At 36.5% G+C, this 20,780-nt stretch overlaps 1 protein-coding gene across 4 annotated transcripts in view; it reads right to left on the minus strand.

The window, feature by feature from the left end:
* COL14A1 (collagen type XIV alpha 1 chain) overlaps window positions 1-20,780 on the minus strand; it is a 230,376-nt gene that overhangs the window by 176,744 nt on the left and 32,852 nt on the right. For all 4 annotated transcript variants that reach the window (XM_089898775.1, XM_089898774.1, XM_089898773.1 and 1 more), the window contains exons 5-8: window positions 7,157-7,312; window positions 6,116-6,235; window positions 4,412-4,576; window positions 1,583-1,744 (exon numbers count right to left, since the gene is read on the minus strand). In XM_089898775.1, the coding sequence (XP_089754901.1) occupies window positions 1,583-1,744; window positions 4,412-4,576; window positions 6,116-6,235; window positions 7,157-7,312 (603 nt within the window). The remainder of the gene's footprint in view (window positions 1-1,582; window positions 1,745-4,411; window positions 4,577-6,115; window positions 6,236-7,156; window positions 7,313-20,780) is intronic.

The following is a 20,780-nucleotide window of genomic DNA, read 5'->3' on the forward strand; positions in this document are numbered from 1 at the left end:
CATATATATGGAATCTAAAAAAAAACCAAAAAGGTTCTGAAGAACCTAGGGGTAGGACAGGAATAAAGATGCTGAAGTAGAGAATGGACTTGAGGACATGGGGAGGTGGAGAGGTAAGCTGGGACGAAGTGAGAGAGTGACATGGACATATATACAGTACCAAATGTAAAATAGATAGCTAGTGGGAAGCAGCCACATAGCACAGGGAGATCAGCTCAGTGCTTTGTGACCACCTAGAGGGGTGGGATAGGGTGGGAGGGAGGGAGACGCAAGAGGGAGGAGATATGGGGATATATGTATATGTATAGCTGATTCACTTTGTTATAAAGCAGAAACTAACACACCATGGTAAAGCAATTATACTCCAATAAAGATGTTAAAATAAATAAACGAATAAAATAAAAATTTAAAAAAAAAGAAAACAGGCAAAAAATATGAACAGATGTTTCATCAAAGAGGATATACAAATGCAAATAAGCATGTGAAAAGGTGTTCAACTTCATTAGCTATCAGGAAAATGAAAATTAATACCACAATGAGATAGCACTCCACACCTATCAGAATGACTGAAATAAAATATAGTAACAACAAATGTTAGCGACAATGCATAGAAACTGGATCACTTATATATTGCTGGTGGGAATGTAGAATGCAACAGCCACCCTGGAAAATTGTTTGGCAGCCTCTTAATTAAAACTAAGCTACTTATGCAATTACAAGATGATGAAGCAGTTGCACTCCTGGGCATTATTCCAGAGAAATGAAAACTTATGTTCACAGAAGAACCTATACATGAATGTTCATAGCAGCCTTTTTGGTAACAGCCAAAAAGTGGAAAGAATGCAGATCTTTATCAATGTGTGAATTGTTAAACAAAGTGTGGTACATCCATACCATGGAATACAACGCAGCAATAAAAAGGAAAGAGCTACTGATACATGCAACTACTTTGATGAATCTCCAGGGAATAACCCTGAGTGAAAAAAGCCAGTCCTCATATACATACTTTATAATTCCATTTATATAACATTTCCAAAATGAAAAGTATTTTGAGATGGAGAACAGATTAGTGGTTGCCAGGGGTTAGGAAGATGTTGGAGGAGGGAAGGAATGTGGCTATAGAAGGATAACAGAAATGGTCCTCGTGGTGACGTGAATGTTCTGTATCTTGTCTGTATGAACGTCACTTTCCTGACTCTGATATCGTACTGTAGTTTTGTAATATGTTACCATTGAGGGAAACAGGTAAAATATACATGACCTCTTTCTACATTATTTCTTACAAATTCATGTGAATGCTCAATGATCTCAAAATCCAACATTTAATTAAAAAACAAACATGATGGTCTAAATGCAACACCATGGAGATATTATCTAGTAATTTAAAGTATCCCTCCCACAAGCCCATGGAACCTACCAATATACTCCCTTTTCTACTCTGATGATCCCTGTCTTGAGAGCACAAAGGACTGTTTAGTAAGTCGATGTGAAAAATCATAAGAATTTTCATAATCCATGATAGATTTTTGCCCAGAGTAATACCCATATGAACAGAGTAACCATGCTCTGTCATTCATTGTACCTTTGATCTCCCTGTCCTGTTCTTCCACCCTGGAGCAGACAGTCCTCGTCAGACTCTCCACAACTGTGTGCATCAGGTCAAATTCGGCGACATTGTACACATGAGTGTTGTCTGGTTCAGAGGCGATCTCCTGCAATTCATTCTCATCCGCGTTTTTCACCCCTGGCATTGAGGACAACAGGGAGGGTCATGACGGTCATGCCCCATTTGAAAAAGCAACTGCAGTGACCCCGACCTGCACCCATCAGTCTCCACCGCAACCAAAGCACCTGTACTTTGGCACCTGTACTTAAAGAGGCACATCTCATGTCAGATTGTTTTTTAAATTCACTTTCAAAGTCATTTTTATTTTATTTTTGAATTTTTATGATTTTTTGGCCTCACCGCTCGGCATGTGGGATCTTAGTTCCCCAACCAAGGATTGAACCTGTACTCCCTGCACTGGAAGGGCTTGTCCTAACCACTGGACCACCGGGGAATTCCCTCAAAATCATTTTTAAATGATTAAGTCTTAACTTTGTTCAGTACATCTTAAAGGAAGATGTATTGATGAAACTAACTTCTGTCTTTCATAAATATTGCAGAAGCAATAGCAATTAAACCAGTACTCTACACTATCTGAACTTCAGGTTTAAATTTTTATAAAATTAGTTTACTTAAATTGAGACAGAAAATCCTTGGCCCTCTTGGAATTTTCCAGTCTATCTTAGCCATGGATACTAACAATTAGAGTGTGCTTACTATGCCCCAAGCACTTCAATGTTTTCTATATATTAACACATTTAATCTTCACAACCAATCCTATGAGTTTGGCATTACTGTTTCTCCCATTTTACAGATGACTAAGCTGAGGCACAGAGAGGTTGATTCATTTGCTCAAGGAAGCACAACCAGTAAGTATACAAATGGGGTTTCACCCAGGCAGTCTAGATCCAAAGTCATATGCTCTTAACTACTATCTCAAGCTGCCTCTCAGAAGATTACACATTAAAATGAGTAAATATTTACCAGTGAAATTAGAAATAGAAAAAGGGAGGCACAGGATTCGGTTTCATGGGTGTAAAGGTAGATTTCTCTTCCCCAGGCTTCAGTAAACAAGGAGCATTTCTTTAAAAATCACAGTCATTGCAATTATCTAAGGATGTTAAAAAGGGGTACTATGGAAGCAAGGAAGAGAGATTACCTGGGGCAACATTAATTACTTCTTAGGTGCCCAGCTGTGCCATTTAATTTATCTGCCAACCTCAACAGATTGAGTAACAAAGCATCGGTTGTTTCTGAACTATTTGCTTTAGGGGGTTATAAGATGATAAATACTACTGATTTTCAGGTAATTCCCAGAGAAAAAGTCCAAATCACATCTGAATGAGTTCACTTAAACTCATCCATTCATCGTTAATGAGACCACAGAATGGAGAGTAAACACATAAATTAATCCCTTATTAGCGTAAGTCTTCTGCAGGGATTTTCTTTGTTGAACAAAAGGATAGCAAAATAAAGAATAAAAATTAAATCAATCTCTCTAATGTTCCTTGTCTGAAGGACCTCTACAATAACTTTTAAAATGCATAGCTGGATCTGTGTCCACAATAGCAAAATAACAGTGCATGCTGAAGCAATGAGCTTAATGTCAATAATACTTTTCATGGCATTTAGTTAAAACCAACAAGTTTGGATCAGTTAAGAATATTCTAGAGGAGATAAACCCCAAATCTCTCTCACCTTTCCAAACAAAACAGTCTGTTGTAAAGAGCACGGAAAAGTGAGGAAATGGTAGTCATGACTTGGATGGAATTTGTTTTGTAAGGATTTTGCCTTGTTCATATTTATGCTCCAGCACCCACCAAAATGCCTGCCACCCAGCAAAGAAGCAAATACTTCTCGAATGAAACATTCTATAAACCACATTTTGAGTAACAAATCTAGCAATCAGTCAGAGGAATTGTCTCTATTTTTTTTTTTTTTTTTGGTCAGTCTCTACTAAATAGAAGGCCTTCCTATCGCCAAAGAAAATGTAAATAATTTAATCAAGAGCAAAATTGCATCAACTAAATATTTTGCAGTTATTCTGAGTGTGTGTCATACATATTCTTCCCACAAACCGATACCTTATAAAGGGTTATTTTCAAATAAATAATACTGCATATCTATAATTCTTTGCTTTCTTAACTACAAGACCTTAATTCCTTGAAAATGATAAATTGGTTTCTCTCTACACTATCAGAGAAGAGATAGCTATAAAGTGATAGTAAAGAGAAAAGTCTTGACTAATTAAATGGTAACAAATATGTACCTAACCTTTGCACTTTATGGTTTTCACAACATTTTGTGTGTGGTATCTCACCTAGAGATCCTCACACCATAAGATCCATCAGTTCCATCACTTCCATTTTTAATGTAAGGAAGTTGGGCTCAGATCAAATGACTGGCTATGACTAGAGCTAAGGGGGAAAAAGGCCGGGGGGAGGCGGAGGGATAAATTGGGAGATTGGGATTGACATATACACACTACTATCTATAATATAGGTAATTAATAAGGACCTACTGTGTAGCACAGGGAACTCTACTCAATACTCTGTAATGACCTATATGGGAAAAGAATCTAAAAAAGAGTGGATATATGTACATGTATAACTGATTCACTTTGCTGTACAGCAGAAACTAACACAACATTGTAAATCAACTATACTCCAATAAAAAAAAAAAAAAAAAGACTTGGAAGTGTTCAGGTCTCCTGGCTTTCAGTGGAGCGTATTTTGCATCATATATAGTTTTAAGTGGTTGTGTGTGTGTGTCCATTGTTGAAACAGGACCATAATTAACAAATACCTATGGCAAACAGTTCTACACCAGATTCACGAAGGTTTCTGGATGGTGGAATGATATCATCTTGGGATTTTCCATCTGTGATTAAAATGCCAATTTTGGACACTCCAGTCCTCGCTCCCGCTTCTGGTTTAAAGCTGTTTTCAAAGACGTAGTTCAAAGCAAGACCTAGGAGAAAACAAGAAAAAATAAATACAAACCAACCATCTCTAATAAAAAGCCTTCCAATTCTGCAAAATGTAACCACAAGATGAGTAACTTAGAACGTTAAAAGAGTTTTTATTAGATGTGCACTTTCGTCTTCATTTTTACAATAAACTATTCTTTGACAGATCCGATGAAAAACTAAAATCCACCAAAACAGAGGTAATAAAAAATAGCTGAATAGTGCATCATTTCAGAAACTAACATTCATAAAGAACACTGAATTCATATCAAATGTATATTGACAGATCTGTGTACAAGAAAATCTAAACCTTTATAATTAAGGATGAAGCAAGAATACCCACACAGAAGCAAATGTCCCAAATATCATCACTACATTTTCAATTTTGTTCTTGATGATCTAAAAAAACCCACAAATTCTCTTTCTCTGTTTTATAGAGGTAGAAGGGGCAGATCTAAAATGATAGTTGAACTCCTGCATTTTGAGTGTGACACTTTTCACCCAGAAAAAATAAATACCAAATATTGTTATAGGATTTGTGCTTAATAAAGTTTTGTTGTATTAACAAAAAACTTGTTAGATGAAACCTCCAATTGGCAAAGCAATTATCAGGATTTCAGTGGTTTACTTAAAATTCAATGACAGCATCTCTATTATGTAAACTGAGCATCCACATTGTGGGCCCACAGAGGGAAATAGCATGTATTAGGGTTAAAACCTGTGATAACTCTTTGTGGTTGGGTCATGGATAATTGTAATTTAAATATTCTTACATTACAGTTGTTCCTTGGTATCCACAGGGCGATTGGTTCTAGGACCCCCTGTGATACTCAAATCCATGGATACTCATGTCCCTCATATAAAATGGAGTAGTATTTGCATACAACCAACGTGCATCCTCCCAGATACTTTAAGTCATCCCTAGATTACTTATAATACCTAATACAATGTAAATTGCCTGTAAATAGTTACCAGCATGTGACAAATTTAAGTTTTGCTTTTGGGAAATTTCTGGAATTTTTTTCCAAATATTTCTGATCCCTGGTTGGTCGAATCTGCAGATGCTAAGGGCCGATTGTACTAATTTATCAAAAATATTGGTGAGCCAAAGCTCCATAAATATTTCCATGATAACTACTGATTGCAGAATAAGGGTAAAGAAAATATCTTCCTTGAAAATTGGTAGAAATTTGTTTTTATTTAATTGACAGCATGACTGGAGGAAGAACAGGTGAAGAGGAAGAAAAATGAACTGACAAAGGTTAAGACAGCTACTAAAGCCTGTCAGTGTCAGGGACTGCTCGGTTCTCTTCTAGTTCAACCAAGCCCTTCCTGGGACATTATATTCATATAGCAAAAGGGATGAGATGTCTAGGTTTTAACTCTTAATGCTAGGTTGGAGAAAAGAGCCATCTAAGAGCTTTATATGCTAGTTTGGTTTAAAAATACTATGCCAAGACATGCAAAGTGGCAAAACGAAGTAATAAAACTATTCTTCAGCAAGATATGTTGCTAAAAATGTGGACTAGACAAAAACATACCTGTTAGGGTATTTCCTCCCTTGTATGGTAGATTTCGGACAGCTTCGATCACCTCATCTTTTGTGTTAAAAGCATTCAAGTGCCATTCTATTCTGGGGTCGCCGCTATACTGTGCAAGACCTGGAAAAGAAAGATGAGAAAGCCCACCCAGAAATGATGGGTTACTCAAAGATCTAGTGGACCATTCAAGAAACTAGAATGACGAAGGGCCTAATCTTTGCAACATTTTTTTCTCTGCCTCACTATGTACTTTCAAAATGAGTTCTTGACATCAATTTAAGGAATTTTCAACATAGCTGGGAGCTGAAGGAATGTATATATTTTCTAGCCATCTAGAAGTGAGTACCCAATCAGGTACTTAGCGTTTTTTTTTAAAGTCTGATCATGTTTGTAGATAAAAGGTCTAGATTTATTTAATTTTTTTTATTGAGGTAACATTGGTATATAACATTATACCAGCTTCATGTGGACAACATTATATTTTGACTTCTGTATACATTATAGTGTTTGTTTTTGGGTTTTTTCCCAAAGGAATGAGTTTTCTTTATGGCTATTTAGAAGGGAAACTAGGAGACTTTATATAATAAAATGGATATGTTGCTCAATGATTTACACCTTTTATTTTGCTTTTTATCTCAGCTAGAATTAATTTGGCAAAGATTATCTTGTACTATAAAACATTTCCCAATTGTTAAACATTTCATTGGATTCAGCTGTGTTTTTTTTAAATAAAAAGAAAACTTTTACCTGATAAATTCTTAAACAAATGACAACTTTAAAATTATTATTATTATTAGGCAGAGAAGATTTTGGCTTTCCAGAAAATTGAAGTGTGTTCAATAATTAATTGAGTGACACTGTCATTAGCAAAAATTAGTAGAAATAAATATTTATTGATGCAAACTTGCCCTTTTGGGAATATCACTATTGTTAAACCTGTAATTCTGAAAACCATTTGGTAAAGAATCTTTGAAATTTCTTAAGAAGCCTCCTGGTGGTTTTACACGGGCAGCAGACTGCTGTTATTGGTAGAAGATGTACCAATTCGTGTCTTCTCGGAGCCCACGTCGAATGCTGTAACCAGGTTTTCCAAAAAAGACCGAACCAGTCTGAAGTTGAATCTTCCAATACTCCATGAGCCATCAACCAGAATTATAATATCAGCAACAGCTGGAGTTTGACAGAAAAATTTCACTTCTGCAAAGTACAGACCAAAAAAGTATCTGTGTTACTGTTGGAACTTTTAAAAGAGTGAGTTTATTTTAAGTCTTTCAGATAATTTGGTGCTAAGAATACAATAAAGTTTCCATTAAAGCAACCATATTTTTATAACCATTCTTTTAAATGCATTTTTACCAGGAAAAAAAATGTGGTAACAGCTGGCAGCGGAGTCAATGTTCTGCAAATAGCAAAACACTGGCAGGTTCACACCATCTTGGCAACTCAAGTCTTCTGCATAGTTTAAAAAGTAGTGTCTGTGCAAAAGCATCCAGTTTTGGGTTTTAGTCTGTAGCTTCTTTCCAGGAAAGGTCTTAGCAACACCCGTGTAGGAGAGTCAACAGGGATGGGAAGATAGCCAGGAAGCAGAGAGGCGACTCTCCCATTCTGGTAAGTCTATGCTAGAGGAAGTCAGTCATAAGAGAAGAAAACATGGGCTTCCTGAATTCAGGGAAAAGGCAGGGCCATGCATTTAATCTAAGAAAGGTACACAGACCTTTGCTAAAATAGGAAGGGTTTGTGGAAGAAGAAAATTGGAAAAGAGCCCAAGAATTTCCCCCAATTCAAATCTTTTTACATATCGTGTCTATGTGACAGTAAGATTTTATCCCTAAAAGTCATTTAAGTAATTGATTTTTTTAATTAAGTTTCAGAATAAGGATCTAGAAAAGGATACCTGGTGGCTGGAGTGGCTCTACCTTAAGCTTTGCCCTCAGGGAAAGTCCTAGCCCACAGTGATTGCGGGCAAGATGTGAAGGGCAAACAGCTGTCTTTGCAATAAAGGGGGCAGGTCTGTGCTGGATGAGGTGAAAACCACCACTTACATTCACACAGAGCCAGAATACTAGAATATTCTTAATGGGTTTAAGAATCCTTAAAAATGTCACAGTATTGTCAGCATCTTTACCAGCAGTGCTTTTTACTGCAGTTTGTGCTTCCCAAAGGATGGCTTAACTTTGCTGAATTTTCATATTAGGACTGGAGATCAGGAATATTGTGTGTGTATATGTGTCCATGTCAACTTCTTGAAATGCCCAGCAAATCCCTACTTTGCTTTCTAACATTAAAATGACAATAAAACAGAATTTAAAATATAATTTATGTAGTGAAAAGCAAAATAAAGAAGTGTTCATAAATAAATTGAATATATTTTTTCCTGGGGGGGAAATAGTTGAACTACTATGTTTAATATATATCTCAGTTTAATATATATCTCTATACCTACTGGCCACATTTAGTTAAAACAATCGTGGATCTTGGTTTTTTTTCACATTCATGGAATACCTAGATCCTTTTACCAGATGGGGAAAAAGTGTATTTGCCAAGGAAATACTCAGATACTCATTATGTAAGCTAAACAATACAGCTCAATCCAAAGTTTATATATTACATTTTGGGGCACCAAATCTCCCTTCTTTAATGACCAAATACAAAGCCACCACTAACTTAGGAGTCAGCCCTCTGTACCACACTAAAAAGTTCTAAAACAGAACAATGCAAGAAGTCATGGGGTAGAAATTAGTTTGTGCTTTGGAAATAATCAGGGAAAATTAAAGTCTTAAGAAGCTTTAAGAATCTATTTCTCTCAATTTTTATGGGGAAATTTACCTGAAATGAAAAGTAGTTTTCTTTTTCTTCCAAAACTATTGGGGATATTATTTCACTTTTTAATTTAAAATTTTTTAATTGTTTGGATACACTGTAGACAGGGTCTTAGAAAGGGAGCAGTTTCTCTTTGCTTACTTAGAAGAGGGCTATGAAAACTGGTATTTTCCATTTTAAAATTGTTTCCAATAAAAATATTCTGTTAACTTAGCTCATTCAAGTCATTTTGACTTGGAGATAAAAATTCTAGATCTCTCCAAAGTAAGATAGAAAATTAATTGAATAGAAATTAGAATACTGATAAATTTAGTGATATTAAATTTTTTAAAGTTGTTCATCAAAAGACACCTTAAATAAAATAAAAAGATAAGTTATGATTGGAAGAAGACACGTACAATATAAAAAACTGAAAAAGGATCAGCATCAAGAATATATAAATACCTAAAAAACCATGAATAGATACTTCAGAGAATAGGAAATATATAATATGGTTAATAAATGAATGAAGAGAATGTTTAACTACATTGGTGATCACAATAATAAAAAAATCAAGGCCATGATGAGGTACAATTGTACTCATTCAACTGGAAAAAAATAAATTTAATAGCATTTATGATTACTCTAAAGATAATGAAATATTTAGGTATATACTTAAAACATGTGCAAGATCTGTGTGCTGCAAATTACATTACTGATAGAAGTCAAAGAAGACATAAATCAATGCAGAAGGCTACCATATTCATGGACAGGAAGACTAAACATAGTAGAAATGTCAATTATCCCCAAATTGATCTATAGGTTTAATGCAATTCCTATCAAAATCCCAGAAAGTTTTTCTTAAGACATAGACAAGATTATTCTAAAATTTATATGGGAAGGCATAGACCCCAGAATAGTTTTTTTAAAAGTCATGACAAAGAAGAATAACATGGAAGGAATCATTTTACGGGGTATTCACCCTACTTACTGTACATAAGTAATGGGTATTTCAGAGGGTTAGATACACCCATCAATGAAAAAGAATAGAAAAGCCAAAATAGACCCATACAAATATGTTCAACTATATGATTTTATATCTAAATATGATTTTAGACAAATGTTCAAAAGTACTTCAACAGATGGTGCGAGAGCAACTGGATATCCATGAAAGAAAGAAGAAAGGAAGGAAGGAAGGAAGGAAAGAAGGAAAGAAAGAAAGAAAGAAAAGAAAAGAAAAGAAAAGAAAAGAAAGAAACTTGACCTAAACCCTATACTTTATACCAAAATTAATTCAAAGTGGATCATCAACTTAAATGTAAAAAGTAAAATTATAAAGCTTTTAGGAAAAAAGTAGAAGAAAATCTTTGGAGTGTAGGTCTAGAAGAAGAGTTCTTGGAGTCGACACCAAAAGTACAAACCCATAAAAAGAAAGTTTGATAAACTGTACTTCATCAAAATAAAATACTTTTGCTATGTGAAAGCTCATATGAAGAAGATGAAAAGACAAGCTATAGACTGGGAGAAAGTATTTGCAAACCACACACTCAGCAAAGGATTAGTATCTAGGTTACATAAAGAACTCTCAAAACTCACAAGTAAATAAAACCAAACAATCCAATTAGAAAATGGGTAAAACCTGAACAAATATTTCATCATAGAAGGTATACAGATGGCAAATAAGCACATGAAAACATATTCAACATCATTAACCCTCAGGAAAATGCAAATTAAAAGCATAATGAGATTTCACTGTACACACCTATCAAAATGGCTAAAATAGAACACAGTGATAACAAATGCTGGCATGTAGGTATAGAAATGGTATCACTCACACTTTGCTCATGGGAATATAAAATGGTGCAACCACTCTGAAAACAGTCTGGCAGTTTCCTTAAAAAGTATACAAAAAATTACCATACAATCCAGCTATTACACTCTTGGACACTTATTCCAGAGAAGTGAAAACTTACATTCAGACAAAAAACTGTACACAAATGTTCGTAACAATTTGATTCCTAATAGCCAAAAACTGAAATTAGTCCAATTAATTATTTTAAATGAAATAAATTCTTTTTGCCGTCAATATCGTATTTAAAGTTAAACCAAAGGAGCAGAGGAAATGAATTCTTGAACTGTATTTTAATTCAGCTCCTGGCTTAACATGAACTTTATGTAAAATGCAATTCTGAAAATACAGGTAGTACTTAAAAAAAGAAAAAAAAAACAAGCTAGGCAGCTGACCACAATTGAAGGAAAGCACCCAATACATGGGCTACATCACAAATAAAAACAACACTCTGAATGTCACAGATTGAATCAGAAGGAACAATTCCCATTATGTAGTACACCAACTGTAGGTAAAAGATAAGGAGGTCCAAAGAAACTAACCATTTCATATCTGAAAGTTATGTACATCGTTAGATTAAACATTGTGCCCTCTACACTTATCTACTGACTTAGTCCTCATAACAGCTCTATAAAACAGGTATCATTATCAGTCCCATTTGCAGCCAAAAAATATGATATACATGGGCTGTGTGATTTGCCCAGAGTGCCACCCAGTGAAGAGGCAAAGCTTTGATTTGAACGCAGGTAATACATCTCCAAAATCTATGCTCTTAACCACAGGATATACTGACTTCAATAAGGTCCCTACATTACATCAATTTAGAAAGCAGGGGGAAAAGTCTCTAATATGAGGCGGTGTCCCCCCAGCACTTGCCCCTGCTGTGTCCACAGGTAGTATGTGCCATTTGCAAGCATCACTGTCTAGATAACTTTTTTCCCTCCCAAATGTATGCACTTAGCACTTAAGTAGCCCACATGACAAGTGTCCCTTTTACTATAGTTTTACACCAATTTTATTTACTGTGTTACTGACATCATGAGAAAATTTTATGTTGAAAATACAAGTTAATTCAAGGAATCTGAATCAGGATAAATCAGTCTACACTAAACCTATGTATATTAGTTTCATATTAACTAATTTCCTGTATGAAATTTACTTATTAAAAATGTGTTTATTTAATATTTACTATATCCCAAGCACTCTTCTGGGCAACCAAGAATACAACTAAGTTCCTACCTTCCAGAAGCTTAAATTCTTAGTGAGAGGAAACAGACTAACAAAACATAATTTCAGATTTTTAAAAGAGCTTTATAGAAATAAACACAGTGATATAAAAAGTAGTGGTGTGGGGGGCCTTTGGAGGTGCTACTTTAGTTTGAATGGTATGAAATTACCATTTAAAGTCTTCTTTTTATATCACAGTATTCCTTTTGTTCTAATGGCATTCAAATTAAAGATGTAATTATAGTTAATATAGAAATATTTACAATGTATTTATGGAGAAGGGTATTCACCAATTTAGTTAATTAAAATAGAAAAGGGAAAATTGACAGAAGTAGCCTTTTTCTGCCAGGTAAACTCCTATTCATCCTTCAAAGCCCAGGTTACACTCCACCAACTCCAAGAAGCTCTTCCAACAGTCCTCAGATGGGACTCATTACCTGTTCCTCTTTACTGTCTCTGCATTTGTACATGGTTTATTGTACTCAGAACACTGGGCTATTATAATTTGTTTCCATTTCTATCTCCCTGACTAGACAGAACTCTTTGAGAAGTGAGGGATTTGTGTCTTATGTTTTTATCCCCTTTGGCTGAGATCTCGGCACACAGTACATCAATAAATATAAAGTACATTGACTTGTTAAAAAAGAATTCCTCTTTTCACATAATTCATACCTACAGCAGGGCACTAGAAAAATGAACCATGCTGGCTCAATTAAATGTGGTCTCTCCTCTTGCCCTGCCACCCTACCACACTGGAAAAGTGGATTCCGGTTATTTAGGGATCAGGGAGATTGTATCAGGTTTGCCTGTCTTCCTTGATATTTTCCCAATGCCAGAGGCAAAGCTAAATGAAAGGGGAGCGCATAATATTTTTACTCACATTATCTTAATATGCACTCAGAAAATCTCGTGATCATTTTCACCACAACTGGTCTGATACATTTAGTGGTTCTGAATTATTTTTCTCAGTGCCACTAGCAAAACATCCAGCTAGGCCACTCATTAACCACGACATTTGAAGGAAAACTGTGGTCACAGAACAATTTCTCACTTAAGTCTCTGGTAAGGTTGAGTTCAAGTTTCCAAACTAAGAGCTTGCTTCCAAGATTGGCTTCAGCCACATCCCTGAAGATTTTTTGTTTTTTAAGAGTTAACATCATTTTACATTTGCAAAGAGCTCAGTGGTTCTAAAAGGATTTTTCAATACATTGGCATATTCTGATTCTTACAACATTCTTGTGGGGAGCCACGATTGTCCTCAATTTTCAGAAAATGAAATTGAGGTTCAGAGAGACAAGTGAACAGTTCAGGCAGAGCCAGGACTGGGCACCAGGTCTTGTAAAGGTTTGGTTGCCTCTTCCATCATACCATGCTACTAGCACCATAGAAGGCATCCTCACCCATAATGCAACATGGGTGGCCACTAGATATCTGTCATATTAATGTTACAAGCTGTCCATCTATCAGAAGGGGAGGGCGTCCCTGGTGGCACAGTGGTTAAGAATCCGCCTGCCAATGTAGGGGACACGGGTTTGAGCCCCGGTCTGGGAAGATCCCACATGCTGTGGAGCAACTAAGCCCATGAGCCACAACTACTGAGCCTGCACTCTAGAGCCTGCGAGCCACAACTACTGAGCCCGTGTGCCAAAACTACCGAAGCCCACATGCCTAGAGCCCATGCTCCACGACATGGAGCCACCACACCGCAAACGAAGAGTAGCCCCCACTCGTTGAAACTAGAGAAAGCCTGCGCGCAGCAACAAAGACCCAACTCAGCCAAAAATAAATCAATTATTTATTTTTTAAAAAGGAAGGGGAGCAGGGGGGTCATTTCAGTCAAGTTCAGAGTCGACATTAATCAGAGGGCACTTAGTGCTCATTTAGCCCAGTCTTGCTGGAGACGTACATTTTAAAGCATCCCTGACAGACAACTATCCTACCTAAAACAGCACTCCCCATCACCCTCTTCCCTTATTCTGTTTTATTTTTCTTTGTAGAGCTTCTTACTTCCTAGAAATATATTATATAGTGTGATGCTTAATTTTATATGTCAACTTGATTGGTCCATGGGGTTCGTGGACATTTGATCAAATATTATTCTTTGTTTGGGAGGGTGTTTCTGGATGAGATGAACATATGAATCCACAGACTGAGTAAAGCAGATTGCCTTCTCTAATGTAGTTAGTCCTCCTTCAATTGATTGAAGAGCTGAATAGAACAAAAAGGGAACTGCTCCTGCCCGACTACCTTGATTGGAACATCGGACTCAAAGCTGACACACTGGCTCTTCTTGTGTCTCGAGCCGGCCAGTTCTCAGATGGGAACTTACCCCATCGGCTCTCCTGGGTCTCCAGCTTGCTGACTGCAGGCCTTGGGACTTCTTAGCCCCCATAATCATGTGAGCCAATTCCTTATAATAAATCTTTTTTTATATTTATATATATCCTATTGGTTCTGCTTCTCTGGAGAACCCTAACACATATAGTTATTTATTTATTGACTGCAGCAGATACTTTTCATGGCTTCCTTTTTTTTTAATAATAAAAAGATCTCCCATTTAGTGACTGCTTTCATCAGATGCTTTGCGTATGTCTTTTCCATTTAAGCCTGATATTAATCCTATAAGACAGGTGTCCTTTTCACTCCATTGAAAAAGAAAGGTTAAGTAACTAGAACCTTTCTTTTTCAATGGAGTGAAAAAGACACCTACCTTATAGGATTAATAACTTGCCCATCATGACACACTAAGCAGGTAGAAAAACTGGAATTCAAATCCAGGACTGACTCCAAAGCCTGAACCATTTAGCTATTGTGCTATTCAACTCCTATGACAGAAGAGAAGAAAAGTATTTGAAAGGAAGGAAGCGAGAAAGGAAGGGAAGAAAGGATGGGGAAAGAAGGAGAGGGAGGGAGGGAGAGAAAGAAAGAAGGGAAGGAAGGAATAAGGAGGGAAGGAGGGAGGGAATGAAGAAAGGAAGGAAGGGAGGGAGGGAGGGAGGAAGAAAGGAAAGATTGCTAAGCCTTGTCATTAAAGAAAGCATGAAATCAAAGACATACTTGTCTTATATCTTGGGGTGAATAACACCATGACAACTTGGAGGCACATGAAGCCCAATCCCTGAACCATAGTCAAAGAAACATTTCTTCTGTCACTCAGAGCTCTGCATCTTAAAAGTAACTGACAATCCTGTAAACATGACGTTCATTACATTTCTCCTCTGCTCATAAACTGTAAGAGACTGGGAGAAGACATGACAGCTGTCTTCAAATATTTAAAGGGCTGTCATACAGAAGGGGGATTAGGAGTGCTCTGTATGCCCACAAGGAGACAGATTTCAACTCAACCCAAGAAAGAACTTTCGAACAGTCAAGATTTCCAGAGACCGCTGCCTTGAGAAATAGGGAGAGCTCTGTCGATGAAAGCAGATGCTCGTCAACATTTGAGGATGTGGCTGAAGAGCCTCAACCTCTCAACTGGTCGAACTACATGGATCTCAAAGTTACCTTCCGACTCCAAATTTTAAGATTATTTCTTCCCTCTCCCACCTACCAAGTTGAGCCTGAACTATTCATTGGGTTCTTCAAAGCTCTCCATAATTCAACTCCACTTCACCTGTCCATATTGATTTCTCACTTCATTCCAGTACAATTACTTTTCTTTCCCCCAACAACATTCTCAACTCTGAGACCTTTGACTCAATTTTTATCCTCTCTGCCCCCCACCATTTCTTCCTATCTAGCCTCTCCATACTCTACCTACCACAACGCCAGATACCGAAAACAGGTTTTATTTCCTTTGAAAATATACAGTCCTTTTAAAATACTTGTAGAGAAAGTCTGTCCTAAAATTTTATTTGTACAATGACCTGGTTATTACTTCCTGACTTTCATAAGTTCATGCTGACCCAAGAGAGGCTATTTTGCCTGACCACCTCTATTTAGACACAAAGCTTATTCAGGAGCTGGTATATTACATTCACATGTATTCTCAGCTCTGTATATAATATTATGTGATTTGGCTTTATGTTTACTTTAGTTGTTCATGGTGATTTTCTGAAAACATGCAATAACTCAATCATCCCTGTTACTCCAATTCATCAATAACAAACAGAACCTGACATTTTGAAGTTTCTCAGGCTGAAACACCTGCTTTATTTGATACCGTCAGCCCTGCAGGTATAGAAACAAGATGTTTAATTAAAAATTCTTAGACAAGAAGGAAGGTATCAATCAGATGAGCCCAAGCATTGCTACTGGAAACAGCCTCTGCTAAACTCTATAAACAGTGCTCATAGCTGTAAAATATCTGACTTAACAGAAAGATATATTACAAGCTCTTTTTAAAATGAGGACATGTTAATCATAAAGATCAGATTCAGGCTCACCACAGCCTGAGTGAGCCAGAGCATCCTAATCAGCCTCTCCTTTAACCCCGTCCTGTCTGAGCGGGGAACAAACGCTCTCAGGCAACCTACACACAGAGGCGGGGCAAAATCCAAAGCTGAACCCCAGGAGCTGTGCGAACAAAGAAGAGAAAGGGAAATTTCTCCCAGCAGCCTCAGGAGCAGCAGATTAAATCTCCACAATCAACTTGATGTCCCCTGCATCTGTGGAATACCTGAATAGACAATGGATCATCCCAAATTGAGGCGGTGGACTTTGGGAGCAACTGTAGACTTGGGGTTTGATTCTGCATCTAATTTGCTCCTGGTTTTATGTTGGTCTTAGTTTAGTATTTAGAGTTTACTATCATCGGTAGATTTGTTTACTGATTTGGTTGCTCTCTTGCTCTTTTTTTTTATATATATACATATATTTTCCTTTTTCACTTTTGTGAGTGTGTATGCTTCTTTGCGTGATTTTGTCTGTACACCTTTGCTTTTACCATGTGACCTAGGATTCTGTCTGTCCATTTGTTATTTTTCTTTTTGTTGTTTTTTGTAGTACAGTTTTTAGCATTTATCATTGGTGGATTTGTTTATTGCTCTGGTTGCTCTCTTTCTTTCTTTCATTCTTTTATTTAAATTAATTTTTAATTATTTTATTTTTAATAACATATTTTATTTTAATAACTATTTTAATAACTTTATTTTAATTAACTTTATTTTATTTTAATAACTTTAGTTATTTTTCTTTCTTTTCTTTTTTTTCCTCCTGTTTATACTGAGCTGTGTGGATGACAGGGTCTTGATGCTCTGCCAGGGGTCAGGCCTGAGGCTCGAAGTTGGGAGAGCTGAGTTCAGGACATTGGACCACCAGAGACGTCCCGGCCCGTTGTAATATCAAATGGCGAAAACTCTCCCACAGATCTCAACCTCAATGCTAAGACCCAGCTTCACTCAATGACTAGCAAGCTACAGTGCTGGACAACCCATGCCAAACAACTAACAAGACAGGATACAACAACACCCGTTGGCAGAGAGGCTGCCTAAAATCTTAATAAGTTCACAGACACCCCAAAACACACCACTGAACACAGTCCTGCCCACCAGAAACACAAGATTCAGCCTCATCCACCAGAACACAGGCACCAGTCCCCTCCACCAGGAAGCCTACACAACCCACTGAACCAACCATAGCCACTGGGGGCAGACACCAAAAACAACGGGAACTATGACCCTACAGCCTGTGAAAAAGAGACCCCAAACACAGAAAGTTAAGCAAAATGAGAACACAGAGAAAAACAAAGCAGATTAAGCAGCAAGGTGAAAACTCACCAGACCAAACAAATGAAGGGGAAATAGGGAGTCTACCTGAAAAAGAATTCTGAGTAATGATAGTAAAGATGAGCCAAAATCTTGGAAATAGAATGGAGAACATACAAGAAACACTTAACAAGGTCCTAGAAGAACTAAAGAGCAAATAAATAATGATGAATGACATAATAAATGCAATTAAAAATTCTCTAGAAAGAATCAATAGCAGAATAACTGAAGCAGAAGAACAGATAAGTGACCTTGAAGATAAAATAGTGGAAATAACTACCACAGAGCAGAGTAAAGAAAAATGAATGAAAACCTCTGGGATGACATTAAATGCACCAACATTCGAATTATAGGGGACACAGAAGAAGAAGAGAAAAAAAAAGGGACTGAGAAAATAAATATTTGAAGACTTCCCTAATATGAGTAAGGAAAGAGTCAGTCAAGTTCAGGAAGCTCAGAGATTTCCATACAGGATAAATCCAAGGAGAAACACACCAAGACACATATTAACCAAACTATGAAAAATTAAATACAAAGAAAGAATATTAAAAGCAGCAAGGGAAAAGCAACAAATAACATAAAAGGGAATCCCCATAAGGTTAACAGCTGATTTCTCAGCAGAAACTCTGCAAGCCAGAAGGGAGTGGCAGGAGATATTTAAAGTGATGAAAGGGAAAAACCTACAACTACTATGACTCTACCCAGCAAGGATCTCATTCAGATTCAACGGAGAAATTAAAACCTCTACAGACAAGGAAAAGCTAAGAAAATTCAGCACCACCAAACCAGCTATACAACAAATGCTAAAGGAACTTCTCTAGGCAGGAAACACAAGAGAAGGAAAACACCTATAATAGCAAACCCAAAACAATTAAGAAAATGGTAATAGGAACATACATATCAATAACTGCCTTAAATATAAATGGATTAAATGTTCCAAACAAAAGACACAGACTGGCTGAATGGTTACAAAAACAAGACATATATGTATGCTGTCTACAAGAGACCCACTTCTGACCTAGGGACACATACAGGCTGAAAGTGAGGGGATGGAAAAAGATATTCCATGCAAACGGCAATCAGAAGAATGCTGGAGTAGCAATTCTCATATCAGACAAAATAGAGTTTAAAATAAGACTATTACAACAGACAAAGAAGGACACTACAAACTGATCAAGGGATCAATCGAAGAAGATATAACAATTGTAAATATTTATGCACCCAACATAGGAGCACCTCAATACATAAGGCAAATGCTAACAGCCATAAAAGGGGAAATTGACAGCAACACAATAATACTAGGGGACTTTAACGCCCCACTTTCACCAATGGATCGATCATCCAAAATGAATATAAATAAGGAAACATAAGCTTTAAATGACATATTAAACAAGATGGACTTAATTAATATTTATAGGACATTCCATCCAAAAACAACAGAATACACTTTCTTCTCAAGTGCTCATGGAACATTCTCCAGGATAGATCATATCGTGAGTTGCAAATCAAGCCGTGGTAAATTTAAGAAAATTGAAATCATATCAAGTATCTTTTCCAAGCAAAATGCTATGAGACTAGATATTAATTACAGGAAAAAATCTGTACAAAATACAAACACATGGAGGCTAAACAATACACTACTAAATAACCAAGAGATCACTGAAGAAATCAAAGAAGAAATCAAAAAATACCTAGAAACAAATGACAGTGGAAACACAATTACCCAAAACCTATGGTATGCAGCAAAAGCAGTTCTAAGAGGGAAGTTTATAGCAATACAACCCTACCTCAAGTAACAAGAAACATCTCAAATAAACAACCTAACCGTACACCTAAAGCAATTAGAGAAAGAAGAACAAAAAACCCCCAAAGTTAGCAGAAGGAAAGAAATCATAAAGATCAGATCAGAAATAAATGAAAAAGAAATGAAGGAAATGATAGCAAAGATCAATAAAGCTAAAATCAGGTTTTTTGAGAAGATAAACAAAATTGATAAACCATTAGCCAGATTCATCAAGAAAAAAAAGGAAAAGACTCAAATCAACAGAATTACAAATGAAAAAGGAGAAGTAACAACTGACACTACAGAAATACAAAGGATCATGAGAGATTTCTACAAGCAAATCTATGCCAATAAAATGGACAACCTGGAAGAAATGGACAAATTCTTAGAAAAGCACAACCTTTCAAGACTGAACCAGGAAGAAATAGCAAATATTAACAGACCAATCACAAGCACTGAAATTGAAACTGTGATTAAAAAACTTCCAACAAACAAAAGCCCAGGACCTGATGGCTTCACAGGCGAATTCTATCAAACATTTAGAGAAGACCTAAAACCTATCCTTCCCAATCTCTTCCAAAATATAGCAGAGGGAGGAACACTCCTTAACTCATTCTATGAGGCCACCATCACCTCGATACCAAAACCAGACAAAGTTGTCACAAAAAAAGAAAACTACAGGCCAATATCACTGATGAACATAGCTGCAAAAATCCTCAACAAAATACTAGCAAACAGAATCCAACAGCACATTAAAAGGACCATACACCATGATCAAGTGGGGTTTACCCCAGGAATGAAAGGTTTCTTCAATATACACAAATCAATCAATGTGATAAACTATATTAACAAATTGAAGGAGAAAAACAATATGATCATCTCAATAGACGCAGTAAAAGCTTTCAACAAAATTCAACACCCATTTATGATAAAAACCCTCCAGAAAGTGGGCATAGAGGGAAGTTACATCAACATAATAAAGGCCATATACGACAAACAACACTGTTCTCAATGGTGAAAAACTGAAACCATTTCCACTAAGATCAGGAACAAGACAAGGTTGCCCACTCTCACCACTCTTATTCAACATAGTTTTGGAAGTTTTAGCCACAGCAATCAGAGAAGAAAATGAAATAAAAGGAATCCAAATTGGAAAAGAAGAAGTAAAGCTGTCACTGTTTGCAGATGACATGATACTCTACATAAAGAATCCTAATAATGCTACCAGAAAACTACTAGAGCTAATCAATGAATTTGGTAAAGTAGCAGGATACAAAAGTAATGCACAGAAATCTCTTGCAT

Source organism: Delphinapterus leucas, chromosome 17, assembly GCF_059928025.1.
Source record: "Delphinapterus leucas isolate spDelLeu-1000000601 "Yukka" chromosome 17, BTC_Dleu_Yukka2, whole genome shotgun sequence".
Taxonomy (NCBI): domain Eukaryota; kingdom Metazoa; phylum Chordata; class Mammalia; order Artiodactyla; family Monodontidae; genus Delphinapterus; species Delphinapterus leucas.